The 19,533-nt window shown below is 45.8% G+C and overlaps 3 protein-coding genes across 4 annotated transcripts in view; 2 read left to right on the top strand and 1 right to left on the bottom strand.

Moving 5' to 3' along the window:
* Positions 1–19,533, bottom strand: part of moto (minamoto) — an 88,473-nt gene that overhangs the window by 66,523 nt on the left and 2,417 nt on the right. Inside the window, exons 2-9 of one of the 2 annotated variants that reach the window (XM_061303840.1) lie at positions 11,682–11,765; positions 11,172–11,326; positions 10,996–11,100; positions 9,590–10,811; positions 9,334–9,474; positions 9,099–9,261; positions 8,782–9,019; positions 4,486–4,600 (exon numbers count right to left, since the gene is read on the bottom strand). In XM_061303840.1, coding sequence (XP_061159824.1) covers positions 4,492–4,600; positions 8,782–9,019; positions 9,099–9,261; positions 9,334–9,474; positions 9,590–10,811; positions 10,996–11,100; positions 11,172–11,326; positions 11,682–11,765 — 2,217 coding nt within the window. In that variant the 3' untranslated portion in view covers positions 4,486–4,491. Of the gene's footprint in view, positions 1–4,485; positions 4,601–6,586; positions 9,020–9,098; positions 9,262–9,333; positions 9,475–9,589; positions 10,812–10,995; positions 11,101–11,171; positions 11,327–11,681; positions 11,766–19,533 lie in introns of those variants that run through there. The other variant, XM_061303841.1, reaches the window with a different exon arrangement.
* ccdc43 (coiled-coil domain containing 43) lies at positions 6,285–8,057 on the top strand. The gene is made up of 5 exons (XM_061303850.1): positions 6,285–6,502; positions 6,760–6,856; positions 7,060–7,195; positions 7,439–7,494; positions 7,680–8,057. The coding sequence occupies exons 1-5, from the start codon at positions 6,329–6,331 to the stop codon at positions 7,865–7,867; spliced, it is 651 nt and encodes a 216-aa protein (XP_061159834.1). The 5' UTR covers positions 6,285–6,328; the 3' UTR covers positions 7,868–8,057.
* On the top strand, positions 13,011–15,816 carry fzd2 (frizzled class receptor 2). The gene has a single exon (XM_061303842.1). The coding sequence runs from the start codon at positions 13,211–13,213 to the stop codon at positions 14,843–14,845; it is 1,635 nt and encodes a 544-aa protein (XP_061159826.1). The 5' UTR covers positions 13,011–13,210; the 3' UTR covers positions 14,846–15,816.

Genomic DNA, 19,533 nt, shown 5'->3' on the forward strand with positions numbered 1-19,533 from the left:
TCACAAAAGGACAAGATGGGTTTCTGACATATAAAGTGAGCTTCTATTCAGAGAAGTCTTGAGGAGTTGCCAGGGTGTCCGGAGTAAACATTAGCTAACATCCACAAAGACAGATGTCGCAGTTCCTTTGGCTAATGTTTGATTTCTTCAGGAAAGACTTTTGCGAAAAAAGACTAAGCGGGAGTGAAGTATGTGCAACAGCATTTCATGGATTTGTCTCGTTTTTCAGTTTGACTATGAGCCGTATCTGTATTTTTCAATCTTCAAGTTGGTTGCTTCCATTGACACTACTCAAAAACACCACGGTCTAGATAGATCCCAAAAACTTGAGAAATTGAAAAAGGTTTTTGTGCCTCCACAAGGTTTTAGTAAAATGTTTCTGGAAAAAAATAAAAGGGAATCTCAATTTCTAATGTTAGATGGATATATGACATTTCCAAAAAGTCGATTTGTCGTGACCAAGAGCAGAATCTGATGTGACCGAAAGAGCTAAAAACGACATATTTTAAAATCCTCTTCCCTGTGGACATGACCTAAACTCGGAGCGCTTTTCAGAAAACAGATTTCTTCAACACTGCCAAGAGCCCAGCTTGAGATTTTTATCTGCTCCCCCCCGAGGATGTCAGGAGGATGGAGGAAGGGAGGAGGCAAAGTCATGAACGGCGGAGGGTGGTGTCGGTGAAAATGCTACCTGACTGGAGATCCCAATCTGACAACACACTCCCGGACATTTACAAGAAGGCTCGCTCGGCCGGCCTTACTCGGCCCTCAGACAAGGCTGACACAATATCAGCGCCGCAAAGTGACGGACAGCCGGCGTATCTCCATCAGACAAGAACTCATTGTTGGGACAAAATAGATCCGACTGACCGGGCTGACCCGCGACCTTTCTCGGCTCTCTGTCGAGCTGGGAGAGAGTGACAGATAAGCTTGGCTATCAGCTACTTCTTCATTGACACATAAACTGGAATGCCCTTTGCACCTCCCGCTGCTGTCTATTCATAATCCAGGCTTGGCTGGACCGCCGTCCCTGGAGGCCAAAACGCACGGGCCGAAGCCTGACGGTATTTCATCCGGCGAGAGACCGCAAACCGACGCGGTGTCATTCACTCACATCAAATTAACAAATTGGGACGGACACATCCCCCTGAAATCTCTTCTCATCAGCTCGAGTGTGATGTCCTAATGACTCTGGCTGTCGATAGCGGTCCACATAAACACACTAAGCCCTGAGGGGGGGGCAATTAGGGAGAGCATGAAGATGTTTTCCTTGTGTCACTGCTTGTTCTGGTACTAATAAGATTTAATTTACGGCTGTATTCTCTAGTGACAAGGCTTTTATCAAGATCATCTTTGGTAGGTGTCAGAATAAAGCGACTCGAAACTGAAACCTCTGTTTATTTTTCAATATTGTTTTTCTTGTTGACAAACATCGAACATCCGATAACCAGAAGATGATTGGATTCCTAAAAACCTTAAGACACATGCCCGAAGCCAACTTTGGACTTGAGTTGTTTTTGGGTTACCTTGATCAGGACTTGGTCTTCAGCTGGTCTTGATCTCTACCTGTCTGGCTCCTGACTTGGTCTCAACTATTCGACATCTGGTCTTGATGATGTGTACGCAGATTTGATCTAAACTCAGTCTCACATTGCTTTGGTCTTGATTTGGTCTTGACTTGCTCTTCATCTGCCCTGGTCTTACGTTTGACTTTATGGTCTCAGCCAGTCTTGGACGTTGACAAAAACATATTGTAGGCAATTCAGAGATCGTGCTTAGCTTAGGCAAAATAAGATCTTCAAGTTCTCTCTCAGGTCCAACATTTGTGATCTGCTCCCACAAATATTCTTCTGTACGACTCGAGGAAAATCTTCTGACAAGTCTTTGTGGAAGAGTGGTAGCTGTTTTGGATCCGAAGGGGAGGAGGGGAAGTGACTCTTGACATGATGCGCACAGGTGGCGTCTACAAGTGATGGCTCCACGCAGAGCCGGCTCGACTCAACCCGTCATCACGACAAATGCGGTGAGGCCTCCCTGGACCTCGACTCTCTTTCCGACTGTCACCCTCAACGTCCTACTGTAGTGATGATGCAGAGATTCGCCTCGACACCGTTGACCTTGATCGGAGCTCTGCATAATATTACAGATACAAATACAGCGGCAGGAGACATGAAAGCCACGGCAATCTTTTCAGATTGCCGCAGCTTTTGGATGAATACTGAAGGTAAATAACCTTGAGAGTTTTCAAATATTTGGTGGAGCAACATGGAAAAGCAAACAGAACCATAGCAACCAAAATCAAAACTTGCAAGTTGAATCTAAGCACGTCAGTGTAAATTGACTGATTCTGCTTCATTACACACTTAATCTTTGAATGGATCTACAAAAACCTTTAGGTGTACAATAAATGGACACTATCAATTTCCTTTTCGTATCATTTCTCTAGAAGCTCCCAAACAGCAGCCTTTCATGCCCCGTACAAAGAAAGGTCTTCAATTTAATTCCCCATCTGTGGCCAGCTTGAAATATTATCTGAGAAATGAGATCCGTGACCCCGAATACAGAGCGACGGAGACAAGTCCTGGCAAAGGGAGAACCTCCGAGCCCCTCCCCATGTGGCACGGCTAAATATTTGCCCTTCTCCACTGTGCTGTCCAGGCGAATGCGCTCAGCCCTCACTCAGCCCCCCCCCCCCCCAACCCTCCAACTGGCGTACTCAGAAGTGGCGAGAGCTGACACGGTTGCGGCCAAGACTTTCCGCTCAAAGCCAGAAGGTCACGGAACCTGGGAGTGAGGCTCTTTCAACCATGCAGCGACAGAAAAGCGGGAGAATAAAAAGTCAAATCATTTTCTTGACGTTTTGGAGAGCCCCCTTAGAACTCGTCTCACTAGGCTTCTCTGACTCAGCGTTCCATATTCATCTTTTTTTTTTTTAAGTCAGATTTAATTGCCGCGGCAAAAAAAAAAAAAAAGCTGAGAAGAAACGCTTGAGCACCGAGAGGACCGACCGAGAGCACCAAGTGGGAGGTCTGCACTCAACCTGATGGATGCATAAGCGCTAATAATAAGAGGCCTCATTACACATAACCAGATGATTCCCACAGATACGAGCTTGGTGTAATAGTCCTGCTGCGAGCGCTAACAAAGTGATGAACTACTATTTCCGGGGAGGATATTTTGACTTCTTACCACTTGAACTTGAAAATTGCTTTGAAAAGGTGTGTTGACTTTTAAAGTGCGGTGAACAAACCATTGTCAAAAGCTATTGAGGATACCAAGAGAAGTTCTACGGGCTGTCGGCCATTTTGGACATTTCTGTCTCGGTGCTGTTGTCGCCGTAACAAGAATCCAATTAGTGCATTCAAGAAATTGCCAAATACAAACTGAGGTGATCAAACGGCACAATAACGTCGCCTCAATCCTTAAAGGCCTTTTTAAAATGCTATCACTAAAATACATTCAATAATTAGTGAAGCTGTAGAGCGGGCACATTTATCATCTATAATCGGGTCGCGTGACAAATATCCGAGGTCCGAGGTATACAGCAGCGTAATAAAAGTTAATCGAATTATCACGCTACATCATTGCTGACACAATTTAAATGGACTGAAGAGTCCGTTAGATGAAGAGCGCAATAAAGTCGATTGAGGAAACATCAAGTTGATGGCGCATTACCGTGATGTATTTCATTTACGCCCGTATCGAACGTCGCGGTACAAGTGAGATGCTCCAAAGGTGAACTCGGGAGCGTGAACTAGCTCCAGCTTGGCGGGGATAAATCGGCATGATCAACTTTGCGCGCCGCGGCGAGCCGAGGAGGCAAACTGCCGGCGAAGATGAGGAAGCGTGCCCGTTGCGCCGCGCCGACTGCTTGTTCCAGGCTCCGGTTATATTCTGTCACATTAGCGCCGGCACTGAGGATATGCTGACAGAGAGAGGACATTGCACATTGAGACTGGAGGGCTTTTTCCAAGGCTGGTGGCATCAGGACGGGAGACAAGTGTGTATGTGTACGTCTGTGTGTATTTGCGTCCGCGGAGGCGCAGGCTTGCCTGTGGAGTGGAGCATGTGGACGCCCGCCCACTCTGCAGCCTTGCAGCCCTCGTCATTTCGCATCAATCCACGGGCCTTCAATATAAATAGGACAGGCGTCCTAAAGCTACGCATTACTAGGAGCGGCGGCGGCGGCATTAAGCGCTGACCCCGAGTCGCTCAGCTTGAAATATGACTATTGCCGACCGCTGGATTGAGAGCTTCCCTTTCAACTCTTTGGTCACACCGTAGACGGACCATTACTGGGCACATGGGAATGGCGAATTAGCAAAAAAACAACAACAAATATCGCCCAAGTACTTTTGCAATTTGTTCCAGACCACAATTCAACAAGTGGAAATTTGTCATAGTCCATAGATTTTTTAAAAATAACATTTTAGCCCTTTGACAAATCCTTCAACATATTTAAGTATTCAGAGTATTTCTTGGCACCTGCTTTCACTTTGTTGGATTGAAGAAATGGGCTTGAGGAAGAAGACACTCTTGCGTGCGTAGTTCTCCAAAGCGTGCTTGCGTCAAGCTGTTTCTGACTTCCACTTCAGGTTTCCTCACACATCAGAAGAAAATTAAATATTAGATATTGAGAAAGAAAAGAAAAAACACATTCAACCAAACTATCAAATTTGACCGCAAGTCCACTAGCTTAATGATAACATATCATGCGAAACGGAAATTAGCATTGATGCACAGGTTTATATAAAGTACTGTAAACAATCGTAAAATATACAGACCGAAATACAATCTTGTCATACCCTGTACTCTGCTATGAAAACTTCAATGTTAAAAATCACAAGCAGATACAAGTATTTGACTGCGAGGACACAAAGGTGACGCGTTTCTGCTTGGCGGCATCCTCGTAGCCTCCAACAGAAGCTTCACACTTCATTACTGCAACGTCAGTGAAGTGTGAAGCCATTATGTGGGAGCAGTGAGACTGGCTGGAGGTAGAACTAGGGGTGTAACTCATAACCCCCGCGCACACACCGCAAACCCCCTTGCACAAATCACTTTCTGGAAGCGGAATCAAGTTATTCAATCGGAATCATTATTTAATATATTCCAACAGCTGTGAGGTGTTGTCCCAGTGTCAAATGAACGTGGGAGCAACAAACAGCTGGGGGGGCCATTGTCTTGCCCCGCACGATTGCACTTAAATTGCACGTCGGATGTGATGCGCAAGGATGAAGCAGATTTGCTGCAAATCACATACATGAGGAACATCCACAAGGCCTGTCATGCAACTAAATCTAAAAGGAGAGCCTGACTTTGAGGAGAGGGCTATTTGTGTACTCTACTGACCCTTAGTGGACAATGATGGTATATCAGGCACCACGCAACGTGATTTTGCCAAAAGGTGTTTTGACTGCCAACAACTCACTGAATGGAAAATGAATAACTGCTTATTTTAGAGAATCAACATTTTAATGAAAACAGCATTGGTACGTTTGTGTGCAACAATCAAAACCATCCATTTTCAATAAGCCACTATTGGGGACTTATGGCACAAGACCAGGAAGGAAAAATTTGCTCTGAGTGCTGATTCAAGTCTTGGAACTGAATTAATAAGCAGCACAACATAGACATCATAACTACTGTAGTTCCAATCAAATAAGACAGCAGGTAATTGCTGAAAACAAAGTCTATGAAAAGGAAGTTTAAACTTTGTTTTGGGAGTTTCTGCTTTTTCTCATGAGGCTTAAAAGTGTGGCAGTGTAAATGCATGGAATTGACAATTAAAATGTGTATTAAAATGTATGTAATTAACATAAACTCAACAGACTTAGAATTACCATTAGCAGATTTGGTTTGACAGACAAGTTTAGTTTGATTTAAACATGTCCTTTGCATTCTATTTATCAAAACGTGGGCTTATATTTGAAATACAAGGGTGCATGCCCCCTTTATTTCCCCATACATACCTCTAGCTAGGACCTCTTGAAAAATAAAGTCACTATTCATATAATTTTGTTTTAATGGCTTCTGTCACCGCTAGACCAAGTGTTTGCCACCAAATAACGCACCTGCAGCTTGTTATGCACCAGCTGCAAAAAAAAACATGCAACAAAAAAAACGGATTATAAAACACCGTAAGAGCAAGTGTCCCTTTTTGCTTCGGTAAAAATTAAAACGTGAAGTTACCTGTTTGAGAAGACAGACATGTTGTTGCTGGTAAACAAAACAACAGGCAATATTAAGTGGTACTTTCTCGGGTTGTTTTCTTACAGGCATAACGAAAGGCAGCCGAGTGCCGGTTGAAGGACCCCAACGAGCCAAGATGGCCGCGCCCGTGGCAGACGCCGGCGATTTTGAAAAGTGGTTGAATGAGCGTCTCGACGCGTTAGAGGTGGACCGCGAAGTGTACGGCGCCTATATTTTGGGCGTACTACAAGAAGAGGAGAGCGACGAGGAAAAGCGAGACGCGATTCAAGGAATTTTATCGGCGTTTTTGGTGAGCTAGCTACGCCCGCATGTCGCGCGTAGCCAAAATGACAGTTGTGTCTTCACTCGACCAGTTTATTTTTGGAACCAGTCACACTTCTACAAGTAACTTCTCTGCTATGTGCCGCAAACCACACGGAAGTTGTTTGTCAAATTATTTCAAGACCAAACCCAAACTCGTGCTGTTATATTGTGCGTGACAAAGTAACTATGAAGCCAGCTTGTGTTGATAGCGTTTGTATTGTATGACTGTCCTCAAATTTGCAGGATGAAGAGGACACCCTGGAAGATGTCTGCCAACAGATCATCAAGCATTGGACGGATTACTGCAGCCGCTCTGCAAACAAGCAGGATGCTGGAGATGGTGACTAATAAATATTATGTGCATAAGCATTCAAATAACACCTGAAGCTTCTCCAAAAGCTGCAGTGTAAACATATCTCCTCATATCATTGAATCACACTGACATAATATGCTTAATTTGCAACTGTCCCTGTTGTCAGTGTCAGATAACACAAGGACGGATTACCTCAAGTTTTAAATGATTGCTTTTGTCTTCCCGACCAGTTGAGGTCCAGGCCATCGCAAGTATGATCGAGAAGCAGGCTCAAATTGTAGTGAAGCACAAAGAAGTATCGGAGGAGTCCAAGAAACGCAAAGAGGCCCTCCTGGCGCAGTACGCCAACATTACAGACGAAGAGGAATATCCTTCTTCTAGAAACTTAGTCTGTCCAGTGCACATTTCTGGGCAAAAATCTGTTGTATTGGTGGAAAAACGTTTTTAAAATTATCTTGTTCTTTGTATTATTTAATTATGGGTGGTTTTTTTGTTGTTGTTTTTTTAAACCTGGCATTTGAATAATGGGTGTGTAGACTTTTTATACTCAATATAACTTATCACTGCTGGTTACCGGCTTCACAGTTTTGGTTCCCTTGACTAAAACACTGAAGGTGAAGAGGAAGAGTCGCCAAATGAAAGCTTCATGCCCGGACAGGACAAGTGTATCCTCCACATGCCAATGTATTTTCCAAAACTATTTTGCACATGTATTACTACATGTTAAAAATTGGTTTAGCATGTACATTAGCATTAAGATGGTTGTTTAGAGGCTGGAACGTGATTTGTGGATGAATTCTGAGTGCTTTTCCTGCCTACTGTTTTGTCCTTGACCTCCATCGGGCGTCAGCCATGTTCAAGAACACCAACGTGGAGGAGGTCATGAACAGACAAAAGCAAAAGCGGGACCAGGCCCGTGAAGATGCCCAGAAAAAGAAGGAAATGGACAAGATGCAGCGGGAGAAGGACAAACTTGCCAAACAAGACAGGAAGGAGAAGGAGAAGAAGCGAACACAGAAGGGGGAACGCAAAAGATAAAAGCAGGAGAAAGGACATGTGTGGGGGGAGGGGGGATGTGTGAAAGCACTGAAACGTGCAATGTATTCAGCTGTTGTTTTGTTATCAAAACGTCCAATCACATCCTATGGCAAAAAAAAATGCAGGCGAGATTAAGAACAAGCAGTTGTTAAAATTGTGTCTTTTTAAAGTAATAAAACATTTGGAGTAATTCAATTGCTTTTATTTTAAACATTTAGGTTGTGCAAACGTAGAAAATGGAGAAACACTTAAGAACTATTATGATTGTATATAAGTAAGATGCAAGGACCAGACCGATCCGAATAATAGCAAGGTATTTTTAGATGTAAAACGTTATGAAAGGCTAAGGACTACGGTTATGACGCAGAATGTGTTGACGCCAGACTTGGCTAACAGAACAGATTGGCGTCTTCAGAAGATAAAACATTTGGTTTCTATATTTTAACTACATGGGTGGACATGCTGCATGCTTCAACTTGGCTGCGTAGTATGACAGTAATTAAAACTACTTTTCATACTACGGTACTAATGATCAATTGATTTGTGTTTAAAAAAAAAAAGAAAAAATTGCATCTGAAGTTAAACGAATCCTGCAGAATATCTGCATAATTTAGACAATACTGGATGGGCCAAATCATAAATAAACTAATAAATTATTTTGAAGAATTTACATAAAATGTTAATTTAGATTCAGCTTTGTTGTAGACAGATACAAACGAATTCAGGAAAAAGCCTTGATTAAAGTTAAACTGGATGGATGAACAGTTCATGCGCAAGTACGCAATTCGTGCCGTGAGGTCTTAACTATGCGATCATCTCATGTTCTGCTGATCTCATATTAGCGACATGCTACATTACAGGGATTTTGATTAGCACGTCGGGTGCTAGCTTAAAAGGTAGCGGAGTAAGAGCACCTCTGTGGGTGTGTTTCCTCCCCGTTTGTGTCGGCGTGGTCATCAGGCTTCCTGCCTGAAGCGGAGGCAGCCATCAGGAGAGAGTGCCACAGGGTCGCACAGAGCGTCCTGTTGGCGTTGGCATGGTCTTCCTCCCTCCTGGTGGGAGGAGGCGCGGTCATCTGGAAGGCACACCAAAGCACGGAACGAAGCTTCCTGGTGGTCACGACGAGCGCCTTCAGAGCGATGATCACGTCAACTGCAAAATATGTTTGGCAGTCTTAATCATAACGCCCTATACAACGATCTGAACCATCTGAACAGGTAGCTCAGGTTACCATTGTCCTCTAAGCGCTGACGCTTGGAAACGTTGGCAAGTTCTTCCCCGCGTCTCGCCTGTACTTCGGATAAAGCCTGGCGATGATTGCTCAGCGCTGAGTGAATGGAGGCGTGAAGAGGTGTGTTGCACGTGGCCTCCATTTTGTACAAAAGCCATTCCACCTGCAAAACGCCACAAACAACACGTCACCCGAGTCATTTTGGGATCCAACATTTCTCAGGTGAGTATCTCACGCTGGTCAGCTCCTTCTTCTGCTTAACGATGAGAGAGTCCAGTCTGCTGAAGTTGAGTGGAAGTCCGGGCGGGTATGTTGGAGGCGGAGACAGTAGCGGTGTCCATTCAACTGGAAATTTTTTGGCGAGGATGACCTCGATCTGAAATGAAGAGCCAATCGGAATGCGAGATAAAATTCGATAAATGAAGTATATGAACATTTCTACAAACACAAACAAATTGTGTTTCTAAATGCAGTGACATTTTTGGGAGTACCTCCTTCCTTTCCGCTTCCAGGTAGCCTAACTGTTCAGAACATTCATCCAGGTGGAGGTAAAACTGGATCACAAGTCCCTCTGGATTCTTCTGCAGCACAGCTGTGTCCTTGTCCTTCCCTCCATTGTGCAACTCTGCGTCCTTCAGATGACCCAAGAACGCCTCGCTGACAGTCGTCATGTCGGTAGAAGCGCTCTTATGAGGCGTCGTGTCTTTCTCAGACTTGACAGACAGCCGGGTGAACCTTCCGAGGTTGGAGTTGACGTGAGCGGGAGTTTCTCCATTAAATCTTCCCGTGCCTCGCAGGTGGTCGACGTGGGGTCTGTGGTGGATCGACGCGCTTTGCGGACTTTCTTCAAAGCAACCAAGCGGCTTCTTTTCCTTCCGTGATTTCATCTTGTGCTGAGTTTGCTTGGAGCGGGGATTGGAGCACTGGTTCCTTCTTTGGATATTCTGACATTGGTTCGGGGGATTGAAAGACGGGGAATGAAAACAATTCGCATTTGCCGATCCTGACATTTCGTGAAAGCCCGGACCCTTAAATTCTGTTTTGACATTTTGGCCCCAAAATTCTCCCTCTGGCTGTTTTTCCTGAGACATTGGCATGGCCTGGCTGGGGAATTTCCATTGCGCAAATATGCTGTCTTCAGGGTAGTCTGTATTTTGTTCTAAATTTGGAAAGCACCGTCCTGAATTAAACTCATCAGCCATGAGAACGCGCAAACCACTAACCAGTTGGTTCATGTGTTCCGGCACGTATCGCTCATTATCACAAACAGGCTCCGCCCTCGTCGTGCTCTCATAATGATCAAAAAATAGCCCGCTCCTCTTGCATTGGAGCGGCAAGTCGTCACCGATTTGAGGGAAGTCGTTAACGAGCTGATGGTTTGCCGGGTGATAATCAGATGACAGGTCATAGTTGCTCTCCAGTGTCAGTGGTAGAAAATCGCTCGGCGTTTTGGAGATGGGAAAAATTGGAGGCGATTTTATTGGGTGTCTGTCATAGCTTTCGCCGTCTCCGTTAACATGACCAAACCAGTCCGGATTAGCAGAAATGCCACTGAGATTCTGAAGGAACATCTCGTTTTTGGACACCGATTGAGACTCAATGAAAAGCTCACTCGGAACGTAGTTTGGAAGTGTATCCGCTGGTTGACAATATTGTAAAAAGTCTTCTCTCCAAGTCTCAGGAGACCCAAGACCGTTGGCATTAGATGGCTTCCTAGAAGATATCAGAATTTTTTTGGGTTGTTATTAAACAAATACAATTGTAGATAAACTGCTCAACAGTGGACAAATGAGCAGCAGAAGCTCATTTGTTATTATTTATAGCATATTACTGATTTAGTATCAGCTCTTTTATTTTACATTGGTGTGAAAACTTTTTATTGTGAAATATTACACACCTACTATTGTTGCATTCGCTCTGGATATTATCACCTTCATCTAAAATGTTGGCCACTAAACACTGCAGCGCCACCTCATCAATTTCATTCTTTTCTGTGTCATTCCTTTGAGAGAGAAATAAAAGATCACAAAAGTATTTGTACTTGGTAAAAAAAAAAAAAGTAAAACACAATACCTGCTCCAATTGCTGAGCCATGCACAATTACTAAGTTCATTGGTGTCGCTGTGACCACTGGGAGACCAGAGTTTGAACTCCGCCACTTCCTCTTCCTGAGGACTAAAACCCAGGCTGGAAACGGAGGTGCTTCCATCATTGCCGTTGACACGAGCCTGAAATGAGAACAATCGAGAAACCTACAACATTCTAAACTGACAACCACCCAGTTAATCTTTCAATCTCAGCATATTCTGTTTCATAATTACATTACATTAGGATTGTTGTTATTTTTTGCAAGTTTGTAAGTAACTGCCGTCCCATAAAGAGTTTGAAGTGAACATGTTCACAATGTTCCACCATTTTAGACTAGTATAGCGTATAGTAATCACGTTTTTTCCTGCTTTTCTGCATTTCAATTGATGATTAAGGCCCAAGGGAAAGGTGGAAAGTATTCATTGGAAAAAACGTGACAACGTATCTGAAGTCTTTGCTGTGTGTACAGTGTGCGGATTACCTGTGAATGCTTACCTGACCGATAAACGAGCTAAATAAAAGCTCGTCAGATGCCATTTTGAAACTCTGATCGCCCTTTCCACTTGACTCTTTGTGTTCCTAATTAATCACAAGATACAAGTTTACAATTAAGTTAACAATCACAACATCGTCTGACAGAAAGTGATATCGTTTTAATTTCACGCACGACGGAGAAAGCGAGGCCCGCCATTTTGGATGACTTTTGGCGAGTTAGAAAAGTGATATCACTGTCCTTGGCTACCAATTTTCGTGCCATAATAGGAACATCCAACCACGCAAAACAGTAATCTAACTAATTTAAACTAATCTTGAGTAAACCTACCTCGACGCTTTTGTTGCGTCAACTTGTAGAGATATCGTAAACTTAAAATAACCGAAACCTCGATCTTGGCCCCCCAAGCATCAACTAAAATGTCCTGTTTCTTATTGGTCAAGCCTGACGCCCAATTAGCATAAAGCAGACGTTAAATGAGGATAGCAACCATGTGCTGACCACGCCCCATTTTGGAGAACCTTAGTAAGGTTCTACCTAAAGTTTAGGTAGTGTATACATTTGCAAATTTATATATAATAATCATTTTGTTACATGCAATATTATTTTCACGTGCATAAATTATTATTTCGCACTCCCAATAAAAAGTTTTAAAAACCCAAGTACTAACACTCGATTATTGTCGTGCAGCTAGGCGAGCGGAAAGTATCACTTTCTAATTTTCCGCATTTTAAGTGGTTATTAACGCAATCATGTGTCATCATGTGGTGAGGAGATGTTTTGTATATTTTAAGGGTTGAAATGAAATGAAAGCACATGCTTTCATACGTGTTATTACTATATGTAGGGTTATAAAAATGTATTAAGGAGGGGTGTCTTCTTTTTGGTTCGTGCCGTGGGGAATCTAATCCATGTTTTGGTGCAATTATTTATTTATAATGTCAATCATTTCCAATCCTTTCAATCATTGATGAAGTGGACAGTGAACACTAGATGGGGACCTCCTCCTCTTCATCCACGCACTGGAAAACCCGCAAGTCTGGTTGGGCCGCGGAATCCAGCTGTTGTGTCAAGTTTGACGAAAACGCTACATGTTCCTAAGAGCGAAGCTTCAAAATAAAACAAAGCAATTTTGCCAAACTATCAAGACCTCGTCTTAGCCATCTCTTATTTCCATTAAAAGTGAGCGTAACTCCCATAATCAATTTGACGGACCACAGTAGCAGCATTGACGCTTATTTCTGTCGCCGTAGATAGTAAACGACGCCGCGTTTTGAGAAAATGCCCATCTCACCTTTATTTTGAACGGATTTCCCGGATAAGTCGCTTCTCGTTACAGGATATAACAGGGATAATAGAAGTTAGGGAAAAGAAAAGTTAGCCAGCAGCGCTCCAAGAGAAGAGCAAACACAAAGAGAGCGACGCTCGCGTTGAATGATCAGCGTATACAACTTTTTACACCATTGAGCCTACTCCATGAAGCTTTTTATTGAATTCTCTGACTAAAGTTGTTGTCTTAAATCTTGGAGAGATGATTTTGTGTGGGAGTTGGTCTGTCCTTCTCTTGCTGTCTGTGGTGGTATCAGCTCAGTATCAAGGAGACAACGGAATTGTCATCCCGGAGCATGGATTCTGCCAACCGATCTCCATACCCCTGTGCAACGACATCGCCTACAACCAAACCATCATGCCCAACTTGGTAGGCCACTACAACCAAGACGACGCAGGGCTGGAGGTGCACCAGTTTTACCCGTTGGTGAAGGTACAGTGCTCCCCGGACTTGAAATTCTTCCTGTGCTCCATGTACGCGCCGGTTTGCACTGTCCTGGAGAAGGCCATCCCGCCTTGCAGGTCCATCTGCGAGAGGGCCAAACAGGGCTGCGAGGCCCTCATGAACAAGTTTGGCTTCCAATGGCCGGACCGACTCCGCTGCGAGAACTTTCCCGTGCTGGGCGACGGTCAGATCTGCGTGGGACAGAACGACTCGTCAACCGCCACCGTCCCGCCGTTGCCCGTCCCCGGCACCCAGGGGGTTTCAGTGGTCCCCGGCCATGACAGGGTTTTCCGTTGCCCTGCCGCGCTGGTGGTGCCCCCCTACCTAAACTACATGTTCCTGGAGGAGAAGGACTGCGCGGCTCCGTGCGAGCCGGCCCGGGGCGGCGGGTACATGTTTTTCAACGACAAGGAGATCCACTTCTCACGAATCTGGATTCTGATCTGGTCGGTACTGTGCTGCGCGTCCACCTTATTCACGGTCACCACGTATTTAGTGGACATGCAGCGCTTCCGGTACCCCGAGAGGCCCATTATCTTCCTGTCGGGCTGCTACACCATGGTCTCCATTGCTTACATCGCGGGCTTCTTCCTGGGCGACAAAGTGGTGTGCAACGAGAGCTTCAACCCGGATGGCTTCAAGACGATCGTCCAGGGCACCAAGAAGGAAGGCTGCACCATTCTCTTCATGATGCTCTACTTCTTTAGCATGGCCAGCTCCATCTGGTGGGTCATCCTGTCCCTCACCTGGTTCCTGGCGGCGGGGATGAAGTGGGGCCACGAGGCCATCGAGGCCCACTCCCAGTACTTCCACCTGGCGGCTTGGGCGGTGCCGGCCGTCAAAACCATCAGCATCCTGGCCATCGGGCAGATCGAGGGCGACGTGCTGAGCGGCGTGTGCTTCGTCAGTCTCAGTAACCTGGACCCCCTGCGAGGTTTCGTCCTGGCGCCGCTCTTCATCTACCTCTTCATCGGGACCTCCTTCCTCTTGGCCGGCTTTGTGTCGCTCTTCCGTATCCGCACCATCATGAAGCACGATGGCACCAAGACGGAGAAGCTGGAGCGCCTCATGGTGCGCATCGGCGTCTTCAGCGTGCTCTACACCGTGCCCGCCACCATCGTGATCGCCTGCTTCTTCTACGAGCAGGCCTTCCGCCCGCACTGGGAGCGCAGCTGGGTCAGCCACAGCTGCAGGAGCCTGGCCATCCCGTGCCCGGCGCAGACGGGGCCCCGCATGACCCCGGACTTCACCGTCTACATGATCAAGTACCTGATGACGCTCATTGTGGGCATCACGTCCGGTTTCTGGATCTGGTCCGGGAAAACGCTGCACTCCTGGCACAAGTTTTACACCCGGCTGACAAACGGCAAACACGGAGAGACCACCGTGTAGGATGAAGGCAAGCTCTTGGACGGACCGATTTGTGCTTTCCGTGGCGGCTGCGAGGAGGGGGGGGGCGCGTTCCCGGGCACGCTGAAAAAGCAGCAGCGAGCTGGATTAACGAGGCCTGAACGGGACAGCCTGAATGAACAAACACACAACAAACATGGCCGACATGGCCATGTGCTGAAATGCTCACCTCCTCATCTTTCCCCTCCTCCTTGCAGCCAGGACAGGAGCGCGAGTATTTCACATGTAATTAAATCCAAGTGTAAATAGTAATTGTAAAAACATGAAATTATATATTTGTATTTAAAAAAAAAATACTTCTGCTTAACTGTCAGTGTACCTGCTTCTCTTTTGCACTGCAACAAAGCCAAATAGACCTGCCCCCCCCCTCCCCTTTTTTTTTTTTAAATAACATTGACAAGAACTCTGACCTACTTTATTATGGTATGTAGTCACTTTATATGGAAGCTACTAAATACTCTTGTGTAGTTAAACAACTAACATAAAAAAAATCACATTTTAGTTTGTATTTAAACAAATACTTCAGAATAATTTAAAGATGTCAGGTATTCATACTTGCTCTATTCCCATTTCTTTCTCTCCTGGGAGTTCTTTCCAAAATGGAACAACATCACCATTGGGGAGATTTCATCTCGTGTTTCAAATGCGGGCGGATAGGAAGCGTCATTCAGCGGCATTATGTCAAGCGGACATCGAACGTGGCACGACTTGTCTCTGCGGGCGAGTAAAATAGCGTTTTGCCTCACAGCTATGCATAATGTAAACATCAGTGTGATGACAATAAAACTAAAAATACTTCTTTGTTGAAATACTGTGAGACTAATTATGTGCCGTTGGAATACTCGTTGTGCGTTTTTGTACAGTTTCCTTCTAAATTGTCCCGAGATTACATCAAACCAAAGGAAAAGTGTCAATTCAAATGTTCACATTAAACACCTACTTGTCAAACTGTTCATGTATTGTATGTATTTCCTGTTCTCGGTTTATCATCACACAAAAAAGTCTCAGGAGACGTAGTATGTTTTTTTTTTGTGGATGACTTTTAGGATTGCTAAAAAAAATGAACGCTAACAAAAACAATTACTGTGAATCACTTTTTTTCTTTGTGGAGGTTGTGAAACGTTTTGCGACCTGTGAGAACGTGACCTCTCCAAATGGTGGCCCACCTCACACAACACCAAGTGCAAAAAAAAAAAGGGGGTGAGAAAAAAAAAAACCACCCCCTTTTGTTCGAAAGGCCGCGGTTAAAACAACACAGGGATCATCTGGCGAGCAACGCCCGCGCCATCGGATAGGCGTGAAAGCCTTCCCGCCCGTCTGTTGGAGGGAATCTAAAAAAAAAAAAAAAAAGTGGTTTCAGCGTTACATCTCAGCTGCCAAGCTGGAATCCCCCAAGCTGCGCTTCTCGGTTCCAATGGACGCATCTCTCCGTCGTGGATGCGTGCGTACGTGTGTATTTGGCTGCCGGGGAGGGAGAGCTGGGAAGCCGATCCTCTCGCCTCGCGGGCAGGGAGGCTTCAGAGGGGGGGGGGGGGGGTATGGGCTCCATTGTGTGCGTGCTTGTAATCGTATTAGTTTACCGTTTCCATGCGCTCTCCTGTGACCTGGTGCACAAGAGCGTCTTTCTTGTCTTCTTATCAGGGCTTGGCTACGGATGGGCTTGAACAACAGACGCTTAGACTTGATGAAAGGTAGGAAGAGATACTCCGAGAAAGAGAGAGGGGAGGGGTGAGACATAAATCGACCTGTGCTTCTCTTTCTGGCTGTCTATTCTAGCCCTCGTCCGCCCCCCTCCTCCTTGCTTTCCTCCTCTCTTCGCTCAGATGAATGGGGGGAATGTGAGTGAGTCAGTGGAGCGGCGCTAGGCCTCGGCCTCCAGTGACAGACAGTCTCCAGTGCGCCGCTTACTTCAAAGTCTTGCTGAAACCTGACTAGCTCCTTGTAAACACTGCCGCCTGGCCCCCAAAGACCCCCGGCCCCTCCCACCTCTGCCTCCCTCCACTTCCTGCGCTTAACTCAACTTAATGGCCGGCTTGTTTGGCTTTGCACCCAAGCAGAGAGGCGAGCGAGGGAGAATGGGCTCAGAGAGGACGCTGAGAGGGATTGTTTTAGGGCTTTGGAGAGCCTGATGGAAAACCTGGAGAACACACCCCTGTTATAAAAGCAGCTTTTTCCTTCTTCATGTTTGCAAAATGTAACGTACAGTCAAGTCGGAAAATCAGATTAATCCAGAATGTTTTACATCAAGAACCACCCAAAAACCTTTTTTTTTCCTCTCCACCGGCAAAACCTCCAAAAAATGTTTCTGTCATGAGGCTCTACACTTTGTGCGAAAAAAGGTCTTAAGGTCGGACTGACAATTACCAGGCCGCAAATCATCAAATGGAAAATACGACGGTAACTGACACTAACTAGCACCAAGACAAATTTTTGGTGGGTTCTTGATTAATGTTTTGTTTTCAAAATGTAGCCCCTCCCGGCTCCTTTTTTTCACATCAGGCAAACCTGGCCTTTGAACAAGCAGGCAGGCCTGTGTTCACTTTCTAATCCTTTTGTCTGCATCCAAGAGGGAAAATAGGCGCGCATTCTTCCTGATGATGTTGATATTTGAGCTAAAGGTTATTGCGTGAGACCTTCAAACATCTGGAAAAAGAATCAGATGCTTTGCCGTTGACTCATCCAGGTTGCCGTCTGCCGGCGTCTTGCCTGGCTGACGCTGATGATGATGATGATAATGAAGCCTCGCCAAACTGCGGACGGGATCATTCAAGCGCCCTTCACTTTTCCGTCGACACCCGCTCCTTCGGGTGTCGCTCGTCTCGGATTTTGTTTTTCCCTTGCTCGCTCGGGGGCAAGAAGGGACAAGCCGGAAGAATGCTCCCGGAGACCTTTATTGTCATGTGGTTCTGAATGGAAGCGGGCCTCCTCAGAGACGGATCAAGTTATGAGTGGCCTGTTTTAACTCTTTGGAGACGCGCTGCCTTATCCCTCTAAGGCTTGTGTAATAGGTGGTTTGAAGACAAAGGCGGGGGGGGGGGGGGTACTTGCAGACAAGCAACCGAGCCTGTTTCTCATCACAACCTGGCACGGGCCCAACAAGAACTCAACCTCTGCACTGGATTAGTTGCAGTCATACATTATGATGAACCATAAGGGAGCTATGGACATTTTCCAGAACACATCTATCTATCCCGCTCGCCCTTGAAATCTCCAAAGGAAGTCCAAGATGTCCCCCCCCCCCCCCCCCCCCTACTCCTCTCGATGCGTTCCGATGGCCGCCGTTGAGAATTGGGCTGAGCTCAGCACGCTGGCGCATCACAGTTTGGACTTGGACGCCAGACGCTAACCGCGAGGAAGGATTGTGATACAGCCGCACAGACTTACTTTTCTTGCAATGTTCGAAATGCGCGGTCAGCCGAAATAGCGTCAAAGACATTCACTGGCAGTGAGTCGGCAAGGCCTAGCTATCAAAACCTGGATGTTACTCAGGTTCTGGCATCAGCCATGATTTCACCTACTAATATTTAAGGACTAGCAAAGTTTGGTTTTCTTTCTGTGCCCAACAAAAATGACCAAAGTGGTGATTAACAGGATTGACAAGTCTTCCACCATATTGCCTTGATAATTAGATCAACATGTCGGTCACGCCTTAGCTTTAATAGTAATTGGAGGGTGGCCTTCCTCCCCGTGCTTTGCTTTTCCTGGTGGCTCATTTTCACGCCTGCTGCACTCCATTTGTCTGCTTTTTTTTTTTATTGCTCCTAGGCTGCTCGGGGGAGTCCATTAGAGTGGAAACGGGGGTCGGGGCGCTGCTGGGTGCCGTACAATGGCAGGCGAGGTATCTGGTCCAGAAGGCTGTGTATGTTATCAGGAAAGAAGACGAAGAAGAAGAAGGACGACTTCAAGAGCCCCTCCAGCTGCTAAGCCAAGAGGTGCCGACAGCTGTCTGACAGATATTTTGGGAGCCTGGAGCATGCCTGGGATAATAATGGGCTTGATTGGGAGGAGTGTTTGTGTGTGTGTGTATGTTTGTGTGTGTGTGCGTGTGTGTGTGTGTGTGTGTGTGTGTGTGCATGCAGGCATTGGAATGGTAAATGTGCAACCAGATACCACAGCGCAAACACATGCTCGCCACTGTCTCCAAAGCTGCAGTAGCAAACGATAACAGACAAGGAGGCAACACGTTATTGTGTCGGACAATTCAAGCGCTCTGTGGCCATGTTGCAATGTTTGCTCTTAGGAAGCTGAAGATGTTCACACTTATGACAACAAGCAGCCGTTGCGGATATTTTGGGAAGCCTTTTGTTGTCGGATATGCGCTGTCATAAAAATATGGATGTCCCAAAATGAATCATCATTGCTGTGGTGTAAAGGGGCAAACCGAAAAATGCAAAAACATTTTTTTTTTCAGAAAGTCAGAATATTAGGAGATTATAGTTGTTTATGCAAGAATCCAGTAAACCTGATTCTCATTGGTCCATGCATGGCGCCCTAAGGACACCTGTATGTGCAGCAGGTTAACCCCGCCCCCTCCTCTCCGCCGCCTCCCAAACAGACACACGCAAATGCTCTAATCCGGTATGGCACTATAATTTCTCTCCCATGAGTGTCTGCGGAGCCGGGGGGGGGGGGGTTGATGATGACTTATTGAGTAGGCTCCTCTCTGGCGA

This window comes from Syngnathus typhle, linkage group LG17 (assembly GCF_033458585.1).
Source record: "Syngnathus typhle isolate RoL2023-S1 ecotype Sweden linkage group LG17, RoL_Styp_1.0, whole genome shotgun sequence".
NCBI lineage: Eukaryota > Metazoa > Chordata > Actinopteri > Syngnathiformes > Syngnathidae > Syngnathus > Syngnathus typhle.

Coding starts and splice junctions, on each gene's coding strand:
- ccdc43 (XM_061303850.1), top strand. CDS start 6,329: ATGGCCGCGCCCGTGGCAGACGCCGGCGATTTTGAAAAGTGGTTGAAT. Junction 6,503..6,759: donor GAATTTTATCGGCGTTTTTG/GTGAGCTAGCTA, acceptor TCAAATTTGCAG/GATGAAGAGGACACCCTGGA. Junction 7,495..7,679: donor CATGCCCGGACAGGACAAGT/GTATCCTCCACA, acceptor ATCGGGCGTCAG/CCATGTTCAAGAACACCAAC.
- fzd2 (XM_061303842.1), top strand. CDS start 13,211: ATGATTTTGTGTGGGAGTTGGTCTGTCCTTCTCTTGCTGTCTGTGGTG.